This window comes from Eretmochelys imbricata, chromosome 9, assembly GCF_965152235.1.
Source record: "Eretmochelys imbricata isolate rEreImb1 chromosome 9, rEreImb1.hap1, whole genome shotgun sequence".
NCBI classification, from domain to species: Eukaryota; Metazoa; Chordata; order Testudines; family Cheloniidae; genus Eretmochelys; species Eretmochelys imbricata.
In genome coordinates, this window is record NC_135580.1 from 24,311,975 (window position 1) to 24,339,077 (window position 27,103).

General features: G+C 40.3%; 1 protein-coding gene across 1 annotated transcript in view; it reads right to left on the reverse strand.

The window, feature by feature from the left end:
* The window catches only part of LEKR1 (leucine, glutamate and lysine rich 1), a 106,262-nt gene that overhangs the window by 48,519 nt on the left and 30,640 nt on the right, over window positions 1-27,103 (reverse strand). Inside the window, exons 2-4 of the mRNA XM_077827121.1 lie at window positions 25,727-25,846; window positions 24,876-25,051; window positions 8,584-8,769 (exon numbers count right to left, since the gene is read on the reverse strand). Of these exons, the coding sequence (XP_077683247.1) occupies window positions 8,584-8,769; window positions 24,876-25,051; window positions 25,727-25,846 (482 nt within the window). The remainder of the gene's footprint in view (window positions 1-8,583; window positions 8,770-24,875; window positions 25,052-25,726; window positions 25,847-27,103) is intronic.

The window sequence follows — 27,103 nt, forward strand, 5'->3', positions numbered from 1 at the left end:
AGGAGTTCACGGATGTGTAGACTGCAACACAGCTCTGCCAAACCCAGCATCGTCCCTGGCTTGCTGAGTGATGGCATAATGCAATGTGAACGTGTGAACCAAAGACCACATTGCAGCTCTGCAAATGTCCTGAATGGGAAAGTGGGCCAGGAAGGCCATCGAGGACGCCTGAGCTCTGGTCAAGTGGGCCCTCACAATTGGCGGTGGTGGGACCTGTGCCAGATCGTAAAAGGTCTGGATGCAGGAGGTGATGCAGGAAATCCTCTGCTATGACATCAGAATGCCCTTCATCGTGTCCGCTGTCGCAATGAAGAGCTGCGTCGACCAATCAAAGGGCTTGGTACGCTCCAGGTAAAATGGCAGGGCACATCTGATGTCCGGGGCGTGCAGCCTCCTTTCCTCCCCAGAGGTGTGCAGCTTGGGACAAAACACAGAGAGGAAGATGTCCTGATTAACAAGGACGGAAGACACCACCTTTGGCAAAAATCATAGGAAGCGTCTGAGACCTTGAAAGATCGCTATGTGGAAATATGTGTCCTTCAAGTCAAGGGTGGCATACCAGTCTCCCGGATCCAGGGAGGGGATGATGGAGGAGACCATGTGGAACTTCAGTTTCTTTAGGTATTTGTTCAGCTCTTGCAGGTCCAGGATGGGCCGTAGACCCCCCCGCCCTTGGCCTTTGGGATTAAAAAGTACCAGGAATAGAAACCCTTGTTCCTGTATTTGTGAGGAACCTCTTCCACCGCACCCAACTGCAGCAACTCTTCCACCTCCTGTGCGAGGAGACTCTCATGAGAGGGGTTCCTGAAGAAGGACAGGGAAGCGGGGTGGAGGGTAGAAAGAAACTGGAGGGTATAACCCTGTACCACTGAAATGAGGACCAAGCAGTCCAAGGTTATAGTGGTTCATGCCAGGAGGAAAAAAGAAAGGCAGTTGGAGAAAAGCAGGAGACATGGATCTGGGGTATAGTCCGGTAGGTCACCCTCGGTTGCACCCTCAAAATGCTCGCTTGCCCCCGCTGCTTATTGTGGGTCGAGCCTAATTGAGCACAGGGTGAAGGTGGGTGGCTCAGGCGGTGATTGTAGCCCCAGCTCTTTTTGTGGGGCAGCTCCTGCTGGGGTTGGCCCCCTTGGCCCTGAGCTGGTGGCCAGGTTTGAATCGCTTATGGGCTGGACCAGGGACGTGCAGCCCTAGAGTTTTCAGGGTAGTGTGGGAGTCCTTTAGCCCATGCAGCTTACTGTCTGTCTGGTCTGCAAACAGGGCCTTGCCATCGAAGGGGAGGTCCTGCATTGACTGATGAGCCTCTGTTGACAGGCCAGAGAGAAGCAGCCAGGATGCCCTCTGTATGCAAATGGTGTGAGCTGCAGAGTCCACCATGTCTGAAGCCGCCTGGAGGACTGCTCTGGCCACAGACACGCCCTCCTCGAGGATCGCCCAGAATTCCTTCTTGGATCCTTTGGGAAGCGAAACCTCGAACTTGCTGCCACATTTATAGTCGTAGCGGCCAAGGAGGGCCTGGTGATTGGCCATTCTCCATTGAAGGCTGGAAGACGAATAAATTTTTCACTCAACCAGATCCAGTCTCTTTAAGTCTTTATTTTTGGGCGTAGCCCCGGATTGATCCTGCCTCGCCTTCTGATTAACAGCCTCAACTACAAGGAAGTTTGGGGCCGGATGCATGTAGAGGTACTTGTGGCCTTTAGCTGGCACAAAGTATTTGCATTCAGCCCTTTTTGAGATGGGGGTCAGGGAGGAGGGGGTTTGCCATAGGGCATTAGTAATTTTCGATACCCCTTCATGTAGGGGTAAAGTCACTCTGGCAGGTGCCATGGAGCAAAGGACATCAAATGGGGAGTCTGATGACTCCTCTAGCTGCTCCACCAGGAGCCCAAGGTTGGAAGCGACCCTCTTCATTAGTTCCTGATGAGCCTTAGCATCATCTTGCAGAACTGGGTGAGGGGGACCCGTGATAGCTTCGTCTGGTGATGATGAGGACAAAGCCAGTGCCATGGGATCTGCCACGTCCCCTGGTGGTCCAGCCAACTGTTCCTCTGGGTCCTCCTGGGCCCGGGGGTCCTGCATTCTGGGGCCTCCACTCTGGTGGACGGTGGGAAGCTCAGGCCAATGGCCTATCTGAGGCCCCCACCACTAACCGGACTGTTTGCGAGGGCTGGGGGGTTCCAGGGGTACCAGGCCGCCACCGGCCTTGGGGCCATGGGGTCGGTTGCGGTGCCAAAGATGCAGATGGTACCGCTGGTGCCAGGGCTTGTCCCGCTGTCAAGGACTCCTGCTCAGTGGTTTCTACCAGGCGACCATGATCAGGCAGACAGGCATTCCCTCTCTGTGCGGTGCCAGCCGCTACGCCTTTACATAGACCTGACCGACCGAGACAAGTCTATCATGCGGGAACTTGGGGACTGTCGACATTTGGCAGATCGGCATCAGTAATCCAGCAATCTATGCCTCATGCTGCTCGACCGGTACATGGAACGGGACCAGGAGCTGAATTGGGCCAGTCGTCGGGAGGATCTCCCCAACCGCAGGGATCTGTGTCTCGGTGACGGGCATCGGCTGGTTGGTGACTGGTGGCCACATTCAAACGACGGTTCGCGTGACCAGTGCCAAGGCCTTGGAGACACAAAAGGCCAATCTCGATGCTCTTGCCAGAGGGGCACATGCCTCGGCAGGTTTGTGCCAGGTTACCGGCGAGCCACACCTCGAATCCCTTTGTGGGTGCCCGGGTCCGGAGACCGAAGAGGGCTTTGTTGAGCCTGCCTCCCTGCTTCCAAGGCATAATGGCTCCAAGCAGGCAATAAGGAGCGGTGCCACTGAGGTGGGGACACACGGTAAGGTCCCAAGGTGGGTTTACTCTTGGACCGAGGTACCTGGAGCTGGTGTGGGCAAAACTGGTAGCATCAGGATTTCCTGCGCTGCCTGCAGGGCCTTGGGTGTAGACGGGACATCTAGATGACGGAGGCCCTTGTCACTGTCCAGGGTGGCAGGGATGGGATGGGATGGGCTGGACCGCTCAATTTGAGCTGGGGCCCGACTCCCTGACAGAGGTGTTGACCTGTCCAACACGGGTCTTGGCTCTCCTCCAGCCCTGTCCTTTCCCTTATGGGAAGTGGGAGATCTTCCCCTTGTGGTTCTCTTCAGTTCCTTGGCCAGAGCTGGGGAGGGGGGGACCAGTGCCAGCTCAAAGATGACACTGGTGTGGCGCTCCGCACCAATGCTGCGGTGCTGGGGGCCGAGTCAGACCTCTGCTACGGTGTCGGGGTCAGCGCTGACTCCAACAGGAGTGCTCTGAGATGGATGTCTCTCTCCTTTTTTGTTCGGGGTTTAAAGGATTTACAGGTGTGACACTTGTCGCTTATGTGTCCTTCGCCTGGACACCTCAAACAACTAGCGTGCAGATCGCTGATGGGCATGGGCCACTTACAATGATTGCAGGGCTTAAAGCATGGGGACCGGGGCATGCCCCATCCCTAGGCTGAGTCCCGTCCGGGACCGACTAAACTAGAACTAATAATAAGGGAACTATTAACTATTTTACAACTATTGTACAGGAAACGTTCGGAAGAAACACTGAACGAAATGCGATGCTAGCCGAAGCAGCAGACGTTCCAGCACCAACACTGGTGGAAAGAAAGAACTGAGAGTGGGGGGAGCCGGCGGTGCCCCTTATACCGCAGCATATGCGCGCCGCTCCAGGGGGTGCCAAAGCTGTTCTGCTGAGGATACCACTGAGGGAAAAACTTCCATCACCAGTGCATGTGGTGAGCACACACACCTAATATGGAATGGACATGAGCAAGCACTCGAAGAAGAACAGACTGTTACTATATGTCAGAAAAATGCCTACCGCAATGGGAATCCAATCTTAGTTGGGGCCTATAGGTACTATCGGTAGTACAAATAAATAATAATAATAATAATAATAATTATAAAATATTAAAGCCATTAACAGTGTATAGCACTGAGTAACAAAGCAAAAAGAATACTAGACTGCAGGATTATAAAATAAATTTTAAAAATCGGTTTGGGTAAGCTAAGCCAGAGGTATATAGCAGTGCAGTTAGGATAAAAAACATTTTTGTGCAGAGGGCCAGAATAATGCCTAAATAGGGCTTAAGTGGGACCCAGTTGGTACATAGTCCTTGCACTGGTCCTTTTCACTGGGGTGAATGCAACCCTTAATTGACTCTAGTTTAACACACATTTTAGAACATTTTTTTAAGAAACCCAACCCTTTATACTTAAATAAAAATATGGATCCTGTCAGTGGCTGAAAATTCACAAATGAGGATTTTTAAAACCCATTTGATAATGTTATGCCATTTATAGCCCATCTGTCTTTCTTCTGTATTTTGCCACTGTTGGGCCTTTTGACTCTCTCCATTTTTGTGTCTTCCTGCTGCTCAAAACTTTTTTCTCTCCGCATTCAAAGACTTTGTTCCCTCTCTCTTCAGCCCAGAATTCCTTCCCATATCTCATGGCCATGCTGCCAATGAAGCCCAACAAACTAGTATGTTGGTTTTCCATTAATTTTCAAATTCTTGCTTGGAGAGCAACTTTCTCTGTTAGTTTCTCGGGGGCACTTATGTGGTGCTAAATGGACTTTGTAGTCAGAGGAATCTAGCCCTTTCCTTCTTATTTTTAATGAGAGCAGCAATATGATTAGATTAGATCAGTGGTTCCCAAACTTGTTCCGCCGCTTGTGCAGGGAAAGCCCCGGCGGGCTGGGCCAGTTTGTTTACCTGCCGCATCCGCAGATTCAGCCGATCGCGGCTCCCAGTTGCTGCGGTTCGCTGCTCCAGGCCAATGGGAGCTGCTGGAAGTGGCAGCCAGTATGTCCCTCGGCCCGCGCCGCTTCAAGCAGCTCCCATTGGCCTGGAGTAGCGAATTGCGGCCACTGGGAGCCGCGATCGGCTGAATCTGCGGACGCAGCCGGTAAACAAACTGGCCCGGCAGGGGCTTTCCCTGCACAAGTGGCGGAACAAGTTAGGGAACCACTGGATTAGACAGCTGTTAAAGAAAATCAAACAAAAGTTAATTTTAAAAGAAAGTTATTAGAGAAGACTACTAAACTCTAACAATTGTCCTGTGGCACCCGTGATCTTGAAGAGTTAAAAGGTTTTCCAAGGAACTTATGGTAAAGGGAGATAAGAAACATTGAAGTATTCTTTGCATTTCTCACAATAAATATTTGTTCGAGAGGAAGAACAGGCATATTGATCTGAACAAAAGAAAGAGCTACATAGATGTTCAAAGATATTTCTATGCCTAATGAAGGAAAGCACATTTGGTGCATCATACATTGGAGACATTGTTTAAGAACAGTTCAGATTTGTAAAATTATTACCCTCATATTGGTTTTTAGATCACTGCCTGCAAAACCCATCTTTCATGTGACTGCTTTCTTCATGCTGTACATTTTCAAATATGCTTGACATTCGGCATTTCTAAGCTGTTATGTGTGCCTGACTCATTTTCCTTTTCCTCCGTTGTCTTTTGAATTTGTGCACCTCCTACCCTCACATGTATGTCCAAGTGTGCGACTGTGCAGCAAGAAAAGAAAAGCAAACACTTGAGAAATTAGACAAGAGCACTGTAGTTCAGTAATAATAATCCCAGCCTACTGACAATAATTAAGGAACCTCATACAATTTCTTTGTGAAATGTGCATAGTACTGAATTTTACATTCAAAGTGTTAAATTAATCCTAAAGTAGTCCATCAGTCAAAGGGGGCATGCAGAATCTAGACAAAATGCAGGCAAAACCATAATTTAACACATTAAAAATCTGTCTTTTAAAGTATTTATAACTCATTCATCATCGCAGTCTCCATCTTACAAAAATTGTACACATTTAACGCAGTTTTTAGTTCTCTGCTGCCAAGCATGACATTATGCCTTTTTTAAACAAAACACATCTTCATCATCATGGGAAGGTTATGGAGGAGAAACAGGTTTTACATTCTGAATTTGGGTCATACTGGGTTCTTATGCTAGTGAGCTTGATAACCAGGAGCCAGTGAGAAAGAAAGCTCTGTCCCACTCTCCCATAAGACTCACTATTTTTGTTGACAGTTCCCTGCCTGAAGAGTGCAGTTGTCACTGTACATCATCTAAAATTGGAAGCAAATCTCTGAGATGATCCAGTCCCCTTTGACAACTTTAAAAATTAGATCCCAGACTATCCAGTTGATCTGGTATTCAATGGGGAACAAACGTAACTTCCAGAGCACAGGAGTGATGTGTTTGTGCTTATATTGATGAATGGGTAGGATGCTGCATTGTGGACAAGATGAAGATTTTATAGGGCCTTTATGTTCATAGTTATTGTAATAGTCAAGCCTGGAAACTACAAATGCATAGACCATTTTGGCTAGATCAGCATCCATTAAGAGTGGAGAAACCACCTTGTCAACTGTATATGGAAGGAGGCATTTTTAGGAGCTGTTGCCTATCTGGGTTTCCAGTAGCAGTTAGGAGAACCTTAGTGGTCTAGGGGCATATAACTTTATCTCCTATCCTCCTTGTTAAAATTAACATGTTGAACTCCCCCCCCCACCCCACCCCTAACATTAAGTCCATCCTATTTGAGTTTTTTGTTAGCTTTTTCCTCTTTATCCAGGCACTTCCTTCACACAGCTAAGAGATAGTAATGTTTGCTCTTGATGCAAAAATATGTACAGCAAATGCTGTCTGCACACAGCTGGCATTTTAGTCCAGACTGTTTCCCAGTATTTTACATATATATTAAAGAGGGAAAAAGAGAACAGCTTGTGAGGTTTCTGAAGGCAGAGATGTGTGTGTTTATTACAGTTCTTTAAGGATAGTTTGAGAAGAGATTTAAACCATAACAGTGCATTTATTTGCACCCAGTTAGGTCACCAAGATGAGTCAGTAGTGTCCAGTGACTGAAAATGTCAAAGATTTCTGAGGTAAAAGAGGAAAAAACCTCACTGTAACTGGGTAGCAGCATTTACCTGAACTCACCCTAACCCGTTAGTAGTTGATGAGCCTACTGGATAGCATTACATGTATTTTGCTATTTCATTGTTACAGTACTCTACCCAGATGTAAGACAGTGGCTCTCTAAGACAGAAGATACAAGGTGTAAACTCAGCAGTCCACAGGGAGGAATTCTGGGAGCAGCTAATCCTGAAGAAAAGGCTTGAACTGGATTTTGTGTTTCATTTAAAGTTCATTTTGTGAATAAAACTAAACACCAAAAAAGGGAGAAGTATTAACCCTCTATGACTTGTGTGGACTGGGTCTCAAAGTCACTGGCTCATATTCACCATCCTCTGTATATTGTTCGCCCACTTTGAGATCTTTCATGTGTTTTTACATTCCAGGATTTTTAAGAGTAGAAGAGTACCACGAATCCCTAACAAAATAAAGACTGTTCTCACTAATACAGGATGACAAGTCAGTAAAAGCCATCTGTGCCCTACTATTTTTCAATCCCACATTAAATATTATCACTGATGTAAGGCTTTGGAGTGAAATTCATTCAACACCATTAACAATAAGAACTGCTGTTTTAGATTTGAAATTACATACTCTGCATGCAGCAGTTTGCTCTGTAATAACAGTGCCATTTGGATGAGTCAAAGCTGTATCTAGAATAGCACAATCTGTACATGTTCTAAACATATCAGTCTCCAGATGGAGTTGTGAACAGAATGTAAACCTTGCTTAAAAATGGGCAGTGCTTTAATAGCTATTAAAATAGAAAAGTAATTAGTAACCATTTATTTTTAAAGAGTGAATTCCCCAAAGCCAGACAGCTTTTAGAGCATCTTGCTAAAAAAAAAAATCTTTTTTATTAAAGTTTTTCACCATAATTGGAAAGAAGATGGAAAGAAAAACCAGTTTCCAAAAAGAGCTTCTAGAATCCACAAAGAGCAAAGTGATATTCCTTACAGTCTACTATGGGCCTCATAATGCAGATCTAATATACCTGTGCAGCATTGGCACACAGGCACTGCAGAAAACTGTAAGATTAATAACCATACACAGACACTACTGAGCCCCTGCATCAGCTTAGTTATAGTGTTCTATATGTAAACTTTACAACATTTAAATTTACATAGAAAACTAATAATTAAATGTGAAAAATGTATAAAAGTTTATAAAGTTATACCTCCACTGTGATGTCTACAAGAAATCAACCAGCTAACAATGGCTAGGGTAATTGAAGACAGCTAATATTTGTTTTAAAAATGCTTTCAAATTATTTAGAATCTTCAAGTTTTGCAACAGCTAGCCCATGTAACTGTGTAATCTTACTACCAATGCCCTCACTCCTTCTCCTCTCTGTCCTCCTTCTGTTTGTTTCACTCACTTGTGTCTTGTTTCAAATTAGATTGTAAGCTCTTTGGGCAGGGACCATGTCTTCCTGTTTGTCTGCACAATGCCTAATACAATGGGATCCGATTAGGGCCTTTCAGTGCTACCTCAATGATACTAACAACAACATTATGGGGTATGAGTAAAATTTAGAAAGTAGTTTGATTTTCCATTTCATTGCAGGTAGTGATTTGCTTAAGACACAAAAACTCTATCTCTCACCTAATGTTTCCTTCTGTAATTCATGACATCTGTTTTGTAATTCATTCTCTTGTTGAAGTGAAGTCTGAAGCTGCTGACTTTTCAGCTTAACTGTTTCGGACACCAACTTCAAATGTTTCACATCCTCCTGGAGGGACACTTTATCCCTCTGGAATTCTGCCAGCCTTTGATTCAGTCTGGATACTTCTGAGGAAAAAATTATGTAAAATGTTAATAAATTTACATTCTAAAATACAAAGACATTGCCATAATCCCAATGCCTGTCTTCTGTTAAGGACTCAATCTATAATTTTACTTAAGGTACAAAGCCATTGTAAGATATTTACATCAGCACTGCATCTTTCTGCTGAAAACATGGATGAAAGAGGTGGCTTTTCCAATGCATCTACTCTCAGGCAACTTGCACTAGGCTGTTGAAATATTAAGCATGAAATGCAATGTGAGTGATCCTTCTTTTGAAATGAATAAGCATAGGAATTTATGCATACAAGTTCCATTAATACTAACCTTTTATTTGTAAACTCCCTGAGCAGTAAAATGAAAATAAACTCCTAAAAGCTCACGTTGGGGTTTGTTTTCTGTTTTTTTCAGGGTTTTTTGGTCAGATATTGATGGATATTACAGGATGAATAATACTAGTTTTAATAAATAATAATGTACAATTTATCTTAGATCTCAAAATAAAATTCATATGGATTTATTAGAAAGACACACATTAGCACCAGAATAGTAAAAATACATCCGAATTTCCATAACCTCCATTTTCCAAACATATTTCCAAGATGAAAGTTACCACACAAAGTCCCACTCTGAGACTAAATATTTTCTTTTTCAAATATTCAGGATAAACTTCCCATTTTTTCAGTTCAGTACATTTAACACTACATTACATGGTGCCAGTCCTAAAACTTGATCTATATGGGCAGTCTTAGGCCTGCGTGTAGTCCCACTGAACTCAAAAGGGTTCCATGCAGGTTAAGGGTCTCACCTGTGGTAGACTGGAGCTCATGAGTTTTAAAAAAATAAAGTTCATTTGTTATTATATATTTTTATGTCCATTAACTCAAAATTGTCTGTTATATGAAAAATAAAACATTAACAAAACTATTTCATTATTCACTTTTGATATTTGAATGAAGTAATCCAGATAATTAACTATCAAAGATAACTATAAAACAAGTAAAATAATTTTTAGGATTTTATTCATATCTAAAACACATGTTAAAAGTATAAATCCTTAAAGCTCCAAGGAGACAATGTTGCTTTAAAAAGTATATTGTTTTGCCTGATGGTTGCAGAACTGATTTATATCTCTGAAGATGGCTTTGTTTTGGGGCACCCAAAAATCTGATCAATTACAAACAACTAGCACAGAATGCAGCAAACTGATTATTGCTGAGAGTGGACAGAGCAGATTCTGACCACCTGTTGCAGCTTTGACTTCAGTGAGTGGTATTCCTACATATACCTAGGCTGAATTTGGTCCACGGTATTTTCCCACCCCAGTAAACCTGTACCTTTCCTATGTATTCACAACAAAATTCAACAATGAGCAACAGGGGTTTATTTGAACCCAAACCTTTCTAACCTTTGAAGCCTCAGACCCCATTTCTGAAATACAAAAAAATGTATAAACCATTTTGAAATCAAAGCTGGAAGGGTTCGTAGAGCTTTAGTGGAGACATCCATGGAAATAGCCCTTTTAAAAGTATATTTTAAAAACTAAGTTCAGACATACAGTCTTTGAGAATAATATCAGATTTTATTTTTCATTTTGTTACTCATTTTAATTATTACTGTTGAAGAATCATATGCTATGTCTTCACCACAAAAAGATGGGGTTTTTTACTGTGGGATAACTAATACATATTAGCTATACTGCCATAAGAGCCAAGTACAAACAAGGCACAGGTCATGTTTACCACAAAGTAAATATGACAGGTCAATCACAAGTGGGGGAATAGTACTGACCTCACACCTCACGATAACAACTACAGTGCCTTGTCTCCCCTGGGATTTTACCACAAGATAGAGAACATGCATTAGTTATCCCATAGTAAAAACATATCTTTTGTGATACTTTAAGCCTTTATTTGTTTTATTGGATGATGGTTATGACTCTTTCAGTAGTTAGGTGGTATAATAAGAAATATAAGATGTTTATTACAGAAGTTCAGTCTCATTCTTTAGAACTTCTAATAATAGGAGTTTTTATCAGCTTTCCCTAGTTGCATGCATCTGGGTGCCAATGAAGAGAGATTACATCACAACCAGAATGCCCCTGCAAGTTTAAAGGGCACATACTGTTGCCTGTTTTCTCTATGGTAAAATAAGATTGGCTAGTTTAGCATGTCAAGTATTTAAGAATGCAATGGCACTAGTCAGTCAAATGACTTTTATGTCAACATGCTTGTATCTTTTCCAGGGTACACTAAAATGGTTCTTTTCAGTCAAGTATGTTCTAGTACAGTGGTTCTCAAAGCTGGGCTTGTTCAGGGAAAGCCCCTGGGGGGCCAGGCCAGTTTGTTTACCTGCCACATCCGCAGGTTCGGCTGATCGCGGCTCACACTGGCCGCGGTTTGCCACTCCAGGACAATGGGGGCTGTGGGAAGGGCAGCCAGCACATCCCTCGGCGCGCTCCGCTTCCCACAGTTCCCATTGTCCTGGAGCGGTGAACCGCGGCCAGTGGGAGCCGCGATCGGCCGAACCTGCGGACATGGCAGGTAAACAAATCGGCCCGGCCCACCAGGGGCTTTCCCTGAACAAGTGGTGGACCAGCTTTGAGAACCACTGTTCTAGTACACAGAAAAAAATATGATTTCAGTACAAAACTCTTTCATACAATCATAACATTTAACTAGTAAATAAGATAACCCGCCTTCCTGTTTCAAATATATTTGTTAAAACAAGCTATTTATTTACTATCCTTGGTTTCCAAAGTATTTCCTCCAGGAACAAGACTCCTAGAGCCATGAAAAATATTTTGTGATATGCTGTTTTAGTCCAACAACCTTTACTTATTCATATTATTAATTATTATTATTTATATGACAGTAGTGCCCAGGAGCACCAGTTAGGAGCAGCGCCCCATTGTGTTGGACATTGGACAAACAAACCAAAAGAAAGGCTCAAAGAGCTTACAGTCTTAGGCCTTAATCCTACAACTTGTTCTGTGCAGGAGCAAGTTCCAACCACACCACTTGAAAGAAGTTGTAGGCTTCGGCCCCAAATAAGGGCAAGAGGCACCAAGTGAATGTAGACTACAACACAGGGTAGAGGAGAGCAGGCAGATAAGGATGACAGGAAGAGAAACATAAGGTTGCCGATATTAGCTGAGTGTAAGTTGCATAGTTAAAAAAAATAATTGATAAAATATATACAAAGCTTTGTATTTATTTTATAAGGTTACTTTTGAGCAGAAAGATCCTAAAGACCTGTTGCTGAAGACATTTAAAACTAGACAAGACAAAAATCAAATAAATACATTGTAGGGGACAAACTTATACTGGCAGGGGAATGAACTAGGTCTTTTCTGTATCTATCAGTCTATGAAATATATGTATTAAAACCTTACACTGACAAACTTTTAGACTATGACTGTATCTAATCCTGCATTCCTTGGGCACCCAAACCCCAATTAATTGAATTGTGTTTTTTGGGTACCCAAAGAATGAAAAATAGGGCATGCTATGTGTTACTTAATTCTCCTGCAAAAAGAAAAGGAGTACTTGCGGCACCTTAGAGACTAACAAATTTATTTGAGCATAAGCTTTCATGAGCTACAGCTCACTTCATCGGATGCATGCAGTGGAAAATACAGTGGGGAGATTTTATATACATAGAAAACATGAAACAATGGGTGTTACCATACACACTGTAACAAGAGTGATCAGGTAAGGTGAGCTACTACCAGCCGGAGAGCAGGGGGGAGGGGGGAAAAACCTTTTGAAGTGATAATCAAGGTGGGCCATTTCCAGCAGTTGACAAGAACGTGTGAGGAACAGTAGAGGGGGAAAATAAACATGGGGAAATAGTTTTACTTTGTGTAATGACACATCCACTCCCAGTCTTTATTCAAGCCTAAGTTAATGGTGTCCAGTTTGCAAATTAATTCCATTTCAGCAGTCTCTCGCTGGAGTCTGTTTTTGAAGCTTTTTGTTGAAGAATTGTAACAAATCTATTTGAGCATAAACTTAGACTCCAACGAGAGACTGCTGAATTGGGATTAATTTGCAAACTGGACACCATTAATTTAGGCTTGAATAAAGACTGGGAGTGGATGTGTCATTACACAAAGTAAAACTATTTCCCCATGTTTATTTTCCCCCTCTACTGTTCCTCACACGTTCTTGTCAACTGCTGGAAATGGCCCACCTTGATTATCACTTCAAAAGGTTTTTTTCTCTCCTGCGGTAATAGCTCACCTTACCTGATCACTCTCATTACAGTATGTATGGTAACACCCATTCTTTCATGTTCTCTGTGTATATAAAATCTCCCCACTCCATTTTCCACCGCATGCATCCGATGAAGTGAGCTGTAGCTCACAAAAGCTTATGCTCAAATAAATTTGTTAGTCTCTAAGGTGCCACAAGTCCTCCTTTTCTTTTTGCAGATACAGACTAACACGACTGCTACTCTGAAACCTTAATTCTTCTGTTTACTTTAAAGCCAGGAAAAGGAGGCTCTTCCATTACATACAAAATGTTGGTTCTGAAATGTAGAGCACCCTCTTTTAATGCACCAATCTGTACCTATGGATAAGAAGAATGTTTGTTTTGGGAGAACAAGGTTCACTTTTGATACATGCTTATTTTTGAACCTGCAGCAGTGGGTGTTCAGTTGTGTTTGTACTACTTTTATTCATATTACTAGTTACAATGTTCCTGACATTGAGATTAAGTCTCATTTGTGTCTGTCAAACCAACAACTGCATAATTCTTTGTGTGGTCCACAGGCAGATTTTTAATAGTTTATGCAGGCAAGTATTTCCATTAACTATGCCTTATCCCAGTTGTTATCTTAATACTTATTAATACTGATTTATTGACAAAGGCATTGCAAGGTACACAAAAAATGATTAAAATGTAGGTTACCACTTGACATTAATTATCCAGGGCTGAATAATGTCCATACATAATCATTTTTAAAGGTTTTTAAGAATGTCATGTATAAACTAGTCCAGGACATTGTGGCTCAAGAGCAGCATTTCATAAACCCTATTTTTATATCTATGACATAGAAGACAAGTTCTCCGAAGACTATTCCTGAAAGCTACAACAAAAAAGTAGCACTATAAGTGATCCAAACACTGTATACTTTTAAACTAAACTAAAAATAATAATTTTCTAAATCCTAACACTTATCCCAGAGACAGTCAAGGCTACATGAAAAGGCAAACTTGCAAAAACAATGAAAACGTACCAGAATGGGAACTGATGAATGATTATGGATAAGGGATTTTGATCCAAAATGCTGGATTTCAAGGATGTGTACACACAAGTAAAGTAGTTCACTACTTTGAAAGGGATACGTGGTGTGCAGTGCAGGACACATAACACCTATAGAGGGGACCTGCAACAGACCATATCATTAACCTTAAAAATAAATCATTCTAGATATTATTTTCTTGTAATTTAATTAATACAAAGGGTCTGGGAATTAAAATTACTAACAAGAAAACAGGTAGGCTACTTCTGTAAATATATAAATGTCTTCCAGGTCACTTCGACTGGAATAATAATTGAATGGAAAGACAGTGTCTCATGAGTAATTCTTACATCGTGCTACAGGACAATAAAACAAAACTGAAATGTTATAGCTGGACACCTGAACCGTTACTGAAGCATCCTTTTGTTTCAAGAAAGGAAGCATACATATTTAAGAATATTACAAATTAATAAAACGAACAGTACTTCAGAAAAGAACAGTTGGCACATTGTGGATACTTTTAAATACCATAAATTATGCAAACATATGACTACATAGACTCTTTATTTTCATAGGAATAAAAAAGGGGAGAAAATACAGAGCCTGTTTCTAGAGTTCTTAATGTCCTCGGTTTGTGACATCATAATAATTTTAATAGCAATCAATCAACTGCAATGTCACAAACAACTGAGTGTGAAATAAGGCAGGAAATAAACAAGAAGAGTGGAACCCTTAGTACCATGCACTACACTCAGTCTTCAGTATTGTTAAAAGATTCGTTCGTGGTTCAAAAGGCAATACATAAACATTTAAATCTATTATTCTAGCAAAAGTTAATAGTAAAAGAAAGCAACTTGCTTGTAAATACTTGTCTTCAGATGGTTACAGTACTCACCCCTTGGTGCCTGCTCCCTGCACGTAACTGGGGTCAGAACATTCCGAGCTCGGTGTTCTGAGTGAATATACACCTCAGTGCGTGATGCATGCCTACACTCACTTCTGAGGCAAAACAGCATAATAGGCATAACTGCCTCAACTGCTAGTTCCTATTATAGTGCAGAACATTAAAAAGTATCCTAATTCAGAAGATAAAGTGGGTGAGTGGTGATCTATTATAATAATTATTACCTTCCGAGAACAAGAACTACGGGTAGGTAATTTCCTTTTCTCCAAAGCTAAACAGTCTAACAAAACCACACATACATTTTCAAGTGACTAAGAAGCTATTGAGAGACCTTTGAAAATTCAATAATTAACCCAGTGAGAAAAATTTTACCTGATCATTTTATTTCTGTGACTGTTTGGGTTACATCTCTTTCTAAGCAAATTTCAAAGGTAGTTCAAATTTATTCATCAGCAACAGGGCTTGGCCACACCCCTTCCACCACAAGAATACTTCCATAGCTTATTGAAACAGTTACATTTATGAAAAATACCTAAAGCAACCACTTACATAACTTCTAGTAACTATCTGCTTCATCCCCAGTAGTGATTATTTTAGAAATACCCAGAGAAATTCAGGTGGCATGGGCTGAGGGAGAAGTCCATCCCAGAAATGTAGTGTTCAAGAAACCAATTTTCATTCTAGATCCTGAACTTGCCCACTCAGAGCTAAGTATGAACATAGTGAGCAATAAGGATCAATAGGACAGATAATAAGGCAAAGGATAAGACTTCTTCCATGAAAATAGTACTTTTGGAACTACTTGGAGCGCATCTTCCTTCCAAAGGATGGTTCCTTCCAAAGGTGGAAAATTGAAGGTCAGGCCTATAGTGTTGAAGGATGACCTGGTGGTAATCCTGCAGATTTTCTCAGGTCACCCTTTTGATTCAGGCCCCAATACAGGATGAGTGGGCTCTGATCTTTTTTGGGATGGGTTTACCTACAGCTGAATATGCTTCAATGAAGCAGTGGTTGATGTGCCTTGCTATGAAGCATTTGGATGTAATCAGGCAGAACCATCTTGGGTAAAAGGGAATTAACCAAGATGGTGTTTTCTGAACAGGTCAATCCCATCAAGCTTTTTTTTTTTAATGCTGTTCTCACATCCAACGTGTGCCACATTTTTTTCTTTTCGGTGTTCAGGATTTGGACACAATGATGGGAAAATGATTTCCTATTATGTTAGAAAGGTGAATGATGTGGTAGGGGTGCTAGTCTAGGTCTTGGGAGACCTCGGTTCAATTCTGTCCTCTGCCACAGGCTTCCTGGGTATCCTTGGGCAAGTCACTTAGGACCAGATTTGTAAAAGTATTTAAGCAGATAAAGATCCAGATAGGTGCCTGGTGGAATTTTCAAAAGCACCTAGATGTCTAACTACCATTGAAATCAATGCAAGTTAGGTGCTGACGCACTTTTGAAAAGTCTACTAGATGCCTAGCTCCATCTTCAGGTACTTAAATACCTTTAAAATATGGCCCATAGTATCTTTGTGCCTCAGTTACCCATCTTTAAAATAGGGTTAATTGCACTTCCCTATTACACAGGGAAGTTGTGAGGATAAATGTATTAAAGATAGTAAGGTCCTCAGATACCATAATAATGGTATAATAATAATAATATAACATAAATATATTTGCTAGATGAGATCAGCCTTGGTTATGAATGACTCCAAAGTAAAGGAGCATGTCCTTTCCCTCTTGTAAAATGAAGTAAGGATCATGGTCCTTTTAGAGCAGAGATATCAGAGACCTCTTTGCCATGTAATTGTACATGTGCTGATAGAAAAGAAATACAAGGAGGTAGATGTCATTGTTTCAAACACATGGGCTGTGAAAGCTGGTAGCATGTGGTTAGGCCCCAACTAGGAAAGGTAGGCCTAACTTGGTTTGGATAGGCATACCATGCTAAAAAAAATGTAGATATCTTCTGGTGATCTATAAGAGACCTAGATAACTTTACATTTATAATGCTGTTTAATGCTGAAAATATGTGATGTGACAGTTGGAGGTCTTAGGCACAAGTCTATGCTACACCATAGAAAAACCAACAGAGTTGGAATGTCTGACTTCCTGGGGATTAATCTCTTTGTCCCAACATGAGTGTGAGAATTCAGTCTTCATTTCTGTGTTGGCTGAATGAGGGAAAAGACTTATGGGATGCATGAAGAATACCTATTATTTCAGAAGAATATCCCATCTTAGTTAGGATGAGCCAACCAGATGGACAAGCTATTAGATTCAGATAAGGAGACATTATTTACCTTGTACAGTAACTGGACTTCCTCAAAATGCATGTCTCTATGAGTACCCCATTCACTTTCAATTGGAGATTTTTGTCAGCAGTGCCTGTTCATCTTGCACATGTGCCCTACATATCCTCATGCCCCATACCAAGAACATATAGGGCTCTGCGGGCGAACCACCCTCAGTTCCTTCTCTACTACAAAGTCCCAAGAAGATGAGACTCTGAAGCAGAGAGGAGAAGGGCAGGTAGCAGAGCACGCATAGAGACACACATCTCGAAGAAATCAAATTACTATACAAGTAACCTCTTTTTTTTTTTGAGTAGTGTCCCTGTGTGTGCTCCACTTGAGGTGACTCCCTAACAGTACCCCCTGAAGGAGGTGGGGGATTCAGAAATCAGACTCAGGCTGTCCGTAGGACTGCAGAGCCAAAGGCAACATCTGCCCAGGTAGCATCAACCAAGGCATAGTGTTTCAAGAAAGTGTGAATCAGAGACCATGCAGTAGCCCTTCATGTTTCCATAACAGACACAGCCTTTAGCAAGGCCACAGATGTGGAGTACAATCTTGTAGAATGAGCAATGACCTTAGGGAGGCAGGAGACATTAACAGCTGTATAACAGGCTCTAAGTGGGTTTCATTTAGAAAGTGGGTTTCTGGTTCATGAAGCTTGGGCGAGAAAAGAAGGAGATAAACTGATTGATATCAAAATTCAAAGTAATCTTGGGTAAAAACATTGATGTGGTTGAAGAGAAACTTTATCTTTGAAAAAGTCAGTCTTGGAGGGTCAGCCATGAAAGCGCCCAGTTCCATTCCTTCAGGCACAGGTAAGAGCCACTATGAATGTGATCTTCATGGAGTGGTTCACAGGTGAACAGGTTATTAATAGTTCAAAGGGTGGCTTCATCAAAGCATTGACAGCCAAATTCAAGTCCCAGATAGGAGTAAGATGTCTAACATTTAGGAAGAGGTTTGACAGACCCTTTATAAATCTCGATGTTGCAGGGTGAGTGAATATGGAGAAGCCTTGTACCAGAGAATGGAATGCTGTGATGGCAACTAGATGTGCTTTAATGGAACTCAAAGAAAATCCTGCTTTCATTACAGTAAGTATTCTAACACCTCAGAGACATGAGACAAACTATGGTGAGTACATAAAACTTTTTTCATTTCTGGGAGAGCAGAGTCTGTTTGCTGAAAAGACAGTGGTCTCTGGAAAAGTTCTACTAGGTCAAGAACCACAGCCTTATTCGAGGTGGCCAGTAGTACTGATGCCTTCTCCTTTTTGATCTTCTGAAATACTCTTCCTACTGGTTGCACAGGAAAAAACCTCCAGATTTGGCCATTTGGAAACTAGTGAGTCTATTTCCACTGATCTCTGGTCTGCTTCCTTTATGAACAAACACCTTGGTTTTACATTACTGAATTCAAATAAGTCCACTTCATGGTAGCCTAGCTTCTTTATTTGAACTGGAAAGCTTGCTGCTTCAGGAGCTACTCTGCTCATCTGGAAATACCCTTAAAGGACTCTAAAATGATGTTCTTCATAGGAAAGACTTTGTATTGCTTCTGTGTTTAGACATGAGAATTTTGTCACAACCTGTTGGTTTATATATGTTGTATTTGCAATACTTTCTCACTATAACAGGACAAGCTCTTAAGTGATCCTAGAAGACCAGTTCTCAGGTTCTGGCAAAATCAGCACTTTGTAGCTTCTCTGTCCTTGATTATGTGCTCTATGTGTTGTGATTTCCAGGTGGTCAAAACTGGGAAAAGACACAAGGATCTAAGTTGTGAAGGGAATGCACTACTCAAATCATTATATTTACTTTTCCATGCATTTACTATGGTAAAACGCTGAAGAAATCTCGAAGTTCTCACATGCAGTTTTGTCCAGAGAATGATCTAATGCAAGAGACTAGTAGACCTAGGAAATGCAGGTAAACTCAGACAGAGGATATCCTGTTCAGATGACACTGCAGAGATCAGCGTTTGGATACTACTGAACATTTCCTGAAGCAGGAAGTTTCTGGCTCTCCTTGTAATCTATCTTAACTCCTAGGCAGACAATCTTCTGAGGTGGTGTCACAGATCTCTTCTTCAGCTTACTGCAAAAGCATGTGCCCAGAGCATGGTGAGAATGCTCTGATTCGCATCCTGTGCATTTGTTGGGAAATGTGGACTTGAAATTTGGCAAGAGGAATTCTGGTCAGAAAGGTGCCTTTTGCTGTTCCAGTGAAAATCCACCAAAATCTGTCCAAATTATAAACTCTGAAAATCACTGTTTACATGCACTAACTAGAGGTTTCTTAGAGTCTAGCAGCAAAACTATCTGAACATTTGTGCTGAGTATACTCCACTCTCACAGAGCTCTGTACCACCAACAATAAACATGCTCAGCCTGGGGCCCAGCAGGACTTCTTGCAACTGCTCCTCCATGCTGCTGGGGAACATGTAGCACTGGACACCAAAAGCAGAGAGGCTCTCTCTCCTGTGCTGTCAGTGATCCCTCCTTCTAGCTAACAATAAGGGGAAAGATGTAGGAAAGGAAATGTTACAGGGACAAATACAGGGATAATGGGGAAATAGGACAAGTCTAGGGAAGGACAGGAGCAGAGTGGGATAGAAACAGGGAGAACAGACAGAAGACAACAGGTTGTGGGAATGAGGGTTGCATTCTAGGGTCAGAGGTAGAAAGATCTAAGCACATGCTGCCTTGCAGAACCTGGAAGTTAATTCAGGATTCCTGAGTTCAAACATCCTTCTGGTGTCTAGCAAATAGCAATAAAATAGTATGTCTCATCCCCCATCAGTGGCTGGCCCAAATAGGGGACAAAAGGCTAATATTGCTACAGTTGCTCCACTGGATATAGTGGTAGAGGTCTGTGCCATGGTTCTAAAAGTCCCAACTCTGCTGATGATCCATGTGGGGGCCATCATGATTCCACATGATGGAATTTGTGTCTTTTCGGTTTACTTTTTTCAAAATTTAAGAAATTACATACAAAAAAACCCCCCTATGTTAAAAGAATGTTAAGATTGCAAAGTCAGGCACTCAAAAAGTAGAAAATGCCAGAATTAATACTGCCTCATGGAACCTTAATTTGGCCCTCCGGCATGTATGCATTATGAAACAGCCTTTAATTATATGATCACACCACTGCCTCATTCAGTGCACATTATGAACAGTGTTCAGGGGTGTGTCATGAATGAGGCTTTTGTCTGTAGATCCTCTGCCGAATTTGTTGCAGAAGCTGGAATGTGTATAGTGATTGAGGCAGAGAAGTGTTGGAAGAAAAACGATGGTCTTGTGGTTAAGGCAGTTGAACGCTATCCTGGAGAATTGGATTCTATTCCTCCCTCTGCTACAGAGTTCCTATGTGATGCTAGTTAAGTCACTGAAACCAAATTTTTCACAGGTAGCCACTAACCGCATGTTCCTCATTTTCTGGTTGCCCAACTTGAGATACTTAGTGTCTGATTCAATTGCAACTGAAGTAATGGACAACCTTAATCTGGCATTTCTTAACTTTCGAGTGTTTGACTTTGCAACTCTAACATTCTTTTAATATTTATTATATTTGTATGTAATATAAATAAGAGTAGGATCTCACAATTATAGTGGGGGGGCATGATACAGGAGTAGACAATAGGCGGACCATAGGCCAAATCTGGACCACCAGATGCTTTTGAACAGACTGCAAAATCTTTTTATGTACTTATTATTATCATTATTGTTATTACGGTGTGAAAATGTTTCTCTGGAGTCTGGACCTTGAGTACATCTTGACAAAGAAACTTGGACCGTGACAAAAAATAATTGAGGAACGATAGATGAGATGACTTCAAGGTCCTTTCCAGTCCTGCACTTCTATGAGTCTCAGACTCTCTAAAACTAACCATCTTGAATGAGTATGACACCATAGGAAGACAGAGAGATATGGCAAATTAAAATATCTTCAAATATTAGGATCTTAGGCTAAAGCACACATATTGCCTGTGCTTCAATCTGCCCTTAATGATTGAATAGTTGATCCTATAATTTTCAGCAAAGAATAGCCAAACATTTCACAATTAAATGTGCTATTAGAATATCTTTTAGCAACTTTCTGTTCCATCTTGAGAAGCCTTTTCTTAAATGCCAAGTATTTTACATGCTGTGTGAAGTTATGATATAATGGGCTTCATAATTGAAAATGAAGCCAGATTGCCCCCATCTTGCTTTGTGCACTGTTTGGAAATTGCAAGAAGCATTCCTTATAATAAACAGCTAAATGTATTTGAAAATGAAGATTTTAATTAAAATCTTAAACTTCCTGCTGGTAGCTACTATCTTGCTGCAAAGTAATATTGTCTGTGACAGGAAAGAATGCTTTTAATCATCAGAAGCAGAACCTGATTGTTTAATATTAAAACAAAATATTTAAATGTTAAACAGTTACATTCTTCACTAATTGTTAATAACATTTAGGATTTTAAATGGCTTCTGACAAGAATTCCACTACTGGAGTGGCACAAATGATGTAATTTTTCCATTCTATGGATGACCACAGCAGGTTCAGAAAAGTCAACACGCATCAAAAATTATCACAGAAAATTTTCACTGCCCATGTGCGAACTGTCAGAACAAAACAGTTTTCTTTTAAGTAGTATTCTATAATGGCTTTAAGACTATTTTATGATTAGACACATTATGAGAGGAAAAGAAGGTACAAGAAAATATCCCATATTTTCATTTTGACCAATCTAACTTCCATTTGGTTGAATGAAGGATTAGGAAGATGCCTGTAGCTATTCAAATAAGTAGAATTCTGCAGGATATTAAAAAACCAGGGGTATCTTGCCTTATGAGTAGATGTTTTCCCTAGTATCATTCTTACTTATTCTACTGTGGTTACTAAGGTCCTACCACTCAACAAAATAAGAGAGCTATACCCGTAAATGTATTTGGTTTGGAGTTTACTTTGATGCCAGCATTACTACTCTATCTTAATTGTTCATTTGTATTTTATTTTTGGAATTGGTAAATAAAGTTTCATGTTTAAAAAGCACTAGCATCAAAAGTAGTTTCCTTTGTTAAGTATCATTTATCTCAGTTGCCAGTTGAATTATGTAACTTAATTTTTCCAAGTGAGAGCTGAAAGATTGAAATCAGAACGAATTCAAAATATGTTATGAATTACAAAATATCTGAACAGCAAAGCACAGCTCAAATGACAGTACATGCACATGTTCACAATGAGGTGTATTTTAGTTATTTTTTAAAATCTTGACTCTGTGGTATCTAGTACTCAGATAACAATTCACACTCCAAAAATCAAAAATAATTTCATTGCACGTGTGTGTGTGTCTTCAAGGAAAGGTTAAAAGTGTCCCTAATTTTGCACTTCTGCCTTGTGGCAAAAGATTACAAACATTTCTTTACCAACTACTCAAAAAGGTAGGCCCAGAAAGCCACATTCAGCAATATCTGTACATTTAGCAGGACAGCTACTTTATTAATTACATTGAAGTCCATGCTTTGAAGACCAAAATTTGTAGAACAAATTATGGTAAATACAGCTAGAAAAATGTAGCATGTCAGATCCAGGAGGTATAAGTTGCTTTTTGTGAATTACAAAAATGTATGTTACAACATATTTGTTTATTCCCTACTCAAGCTTTAGATTAATTGAAAATGCTATATGAAGTGAGGACAGTACGTTTTAAATATAATTTCCTATAACATATTTGACATTTTCAAGACAAACTACTAAATACTTCTTATACTTGCTATTATCAGACTTACTACACTGTTTACCCATTTTATATTCATATAGCAGGTTTTGAGTTCTATAATTCTATTTTTATTTAAAACATATAGGTGAATTTAGGGCTTGTTTGAGGACCTTACAGAAAGTACAAGTAATGCAAACTGCCCCCACTACTCTGTTCTGTAAAAATCAGGTCAAATTTTGCTTGTAACACTCAAAATTCTTGGTTTATTACCTTTAGGGTTTTGTAGTTAAATTCAGCTTCCATTCAACTTTGGCCTTGCTAAATTATGGGCAAGAGTGCCAGCTGCAATAGTGGGGAGTGTGGCAATGGTGATGATGCAGACATCTGTCCCATTAGTAACTGGACTTAGTTCAACTCCTTTCACATAGACCACAAAGAGCCAACATATATTTCAGACACTTCTGCCTGGGCCACATTAAGATCCACAACTGAAAGTCTATCACATCACATATCCCATGGGCCATCCCAGTTGCCTATCTTCTGCAATTTTAGTTTACAGTTTTATACTCATAATCCAAAAATTGAAATATCTTACCGAAAAAGTACTATACAGCTCAAAAGTACTCATCACCATGTATTCTTTTACAGGTTTCCATGCCCCTTTAGGGTTTATGTCCCGCCTTCCATTTCTGTTTTTGGTCATGCACACATTTGACGCCATCCGCCATTTTGAAATTTTTTTAAATTATTTTCTTATTTTTGGATGGGAAATGTTGTGTGCCTGTGTTTTGACATGCTTGGCTGGGCTTTGTGAGAGAACTTAAAGAAAAGGAGTTCAAAAAATAAAGATTGTTTGGTTAGGTTTAGTAAGGAGAGAGGTTTTTAAAGGGTAGAGGTTAGTTATTAAAGAAAAGAAAGATTTTTGGTTAGGTTTATTAAGGAGAGAGGGTTTTAAAGAAAACAGTTTGAAGGAGAGTAAAAAGGTTATCAAAAATAGAGAGAGAGGAAAAAATAAGCACGGGGAAAAGAAGAAAGGATTTTAGAGAAAAAAGAAAGAATAAAGCAACAAGAGAGTCTGTGTCACTGAACACATACAGAGTGAAGCATCCTACCCCAAGGACTGCCGGTAGTGAAATGATAGCTGTTCTGGGCGGAGAGCCTTGGGAGGAAACTATGCTGAAGCAATCAGAAGCTGTTCTACAGCTACGTCATAGAATGCATTCTTTCGAACCAATCCTATCATACCAAGATTTTAAAACAAGAGCCACCACCTCCTTCCAGAAACGGGCTATTGCGGAGAGGATTATTTGAATAAAACTCTAGCCAATGAGCGTCTTGACCATGTGTATAAAACCGTATATTTTTGTGAGCTGTGGTTTTAAATTTTTTTTTTTTGCATGCAATTTCTTTTCCTCTTTTACAACTGGCGATGACCCCATAAATTCTTCCTGTTTCTTCGGTTCAATTTCAGGCTGAAACATGGGGTTCAACGTCAGCACTGTCTCTTTAGCAAAATAAGTGTAAACGGGTCATCCTTCTGAACACAATCAGGGGCACCCAAAAACAATTTGGGCTTCTTGGTGTCTCCAGGTGTCTTGTAAAAGGACATGGCCGTAGTATCTAGGTTCCCAATTTTAAAACCACTGCTCGCAAAAATACCCTCTCTCCTTCATAAACCTCACCAATCTTTATTTTTTTTAAAACTCCTTTTCTTTAAAATTCTCTCACAAAACCCAGCCAAGCATGTCAAAACACAAGCACACAACATTTCCCATCCAAAAATAAAAGAATAATAAAAAAAAATTCAAAATGGCGGACGGTGCCAAACATGTACACGACCAAAAACAGAGTGCAGGACATAAACCATAAACAGGGCATGGAAACCTGTCAAAGAATACATGCTGATGAGTACTATCAAGATGTATACTACTCACATATTATTGCAAGTTGATGATTTACCTGTTGATGCGGCTTTACTTATAGTTTTTATTTGTAGAAAAATCTCTTCTTTCAGTACAGTCCAGTTGTCTAGCTTATTAGATACAACTTCTTTAATAATGACTAGCTCTCTTCTAATAAAGAGAAGTAATGAAAGAGTCTTGTTTAGAGTTAACCGATGGTTCTCCAATCTTTTTCTGCAAAAAAGAGAAAAATATTTACAAGATCAATCATTTCTTTAAAAAGCAAATAAAAACGTCTGGGAAGATATTTTCAAATTGTGGCTTTACCAAGAAAAACTACTACTAACTTTCCCTTCCGTCGTATTTTATGTTACAATTATTCAATATATTGAAGATGTTTAAACATTTAACACAGTCTTCACAACACATCAAAATATTTCTCCCTCCCTCATTTATGTAAAATTGAAGACAATTTTTGATTGGACAAATGGATATTCTGTGATTCTTTTTCATGGCTTTAGAATATAAAGGAAAAGTTTTCAGATTATATATATTTGTGTACCAGCTAAAAGTCTTTCTTTGCAACCAGCTATAAGAAATACAGTACTGCAGCTGCATTCCACATGCTACTGTATCACAAGAACTTTAACTCTGTTGATCATTTATTCTATTGAGATTAATGACAAAATTGTCAATAATACAATTGGAAAATGACCAAATTGTATTTGTTAACACAATATTATTTTACTATGTTCTGAAAAACAAACATTGAAATGTTTCCAAACTTTTTTCATTTGCCCTATTTTCCTTGTCATTCTATAATTCTGTTGACAAGTCCTGTTAACTGATTGTACTATACATTTTTTCACAGAAGAAAGATCTAACACATTGCCTTTTAGGAATTCTTACCTGAACAGCTGCAACTTTTTATGTGCAACTTCCTTCTCTTCTTGAAAGCATCTCAAGGCCTCATTCAGATTTTGTAGTTCATTTTGTTTATCTTTCAACTGCACAGTTAAGTGATTTATTCTACATATATAAATAAAAGAGTTATATAGTGTTACTATTTGCACAACTAAAAATCCACAGATTCTACTTCTTGCACTAGTTTTGAGGAAAAAACTTCTCACTATAAAAAAATGTCAAATTTTCAATGCTAGAAATTACACTCTTTAGGACTAGACATGGTATGTTTAAGTGGAACATCTCCAGTTGCTGAACGTACTTCCTCTTACTGTTCACCAGAACTTAAGTCTACTGACTTTGAAGGCATGGAGCAAGACACCTTTGAGTTGACTATGGATTATTTCTGTGTTATTATTATGATTAGGGAGATGAATTATATGTCCTGACCATTGTGGGCAAAAGATGTAGTCAGTTCAAATTTAGCCCCAAATTCATATTTTGTAGGAACAATCTTTCACAAAACCTAAGACTTACACTAGCATTTCTCAAACTGGGGTCTGTGGACCCCTGGGGGTCTGCAAGGGTACTCCAGGGGATCCACGAGACCCGCTGATCAACTTCTCCACCTCGCTCAACTCCTCCACCTCCATCCCAGTGCCTCCTGCACGCCAGGGAACAGCTGTTCAGCAGCGTGCAGGAGGCGCTGGGAGAGAGGAGGAGGAGCGGGGATAGGGCGTCCTTGGGGAAGGGGGCAGAAAGAGGTGGGGAAGAGGAGCGGCAAGGGTGGAGCAGGGGTGGGGTGGGGTGGGGCTTTGGGGAAGGGATGGAGTGGGTGCGGGACCTGGAGCTGAGTGGGGAATTTGGGGATCCCCAAAAATGTTTAAATCAAAATGGAGATCCTCGGCTTGCTAAAGTTTGAGAACCACTGACCTATATAAATGCTTCTATCTTTTAAAAATGAAAGTCCAGTATCAATATAACCAATTTTATTTTTAAACAAACAACCGTGCCCCTGATATGTTCAAAACCAAACATTGTAGCACAAAGAAGCCTAAGTGGAATATATTGTTTTTTATTTAAATAAATAGCTTCCATAGTAACAAGTAAATTGGATTTTTAAAATTCTTGTACTGTTAATAATCAAAAGCGATGTAGCTGATGTAAAGAAACATGTTTGTCTACAAATAAATTATTTTTAAGCTCCCAATATCTTGTAGCATTTATGTCATCTGTCCATCTTACAAGGCAGTGACAGCATAATCATCAGTCAAATAAATAAATAAATAGTAAAGATTTGGAACCTAAATGGAAAATTGGACTACTTAGAAATATTCTGTTCTGTTTAATAAACCCAGGGAATCTGAGCTCTGAGGAAGAAGA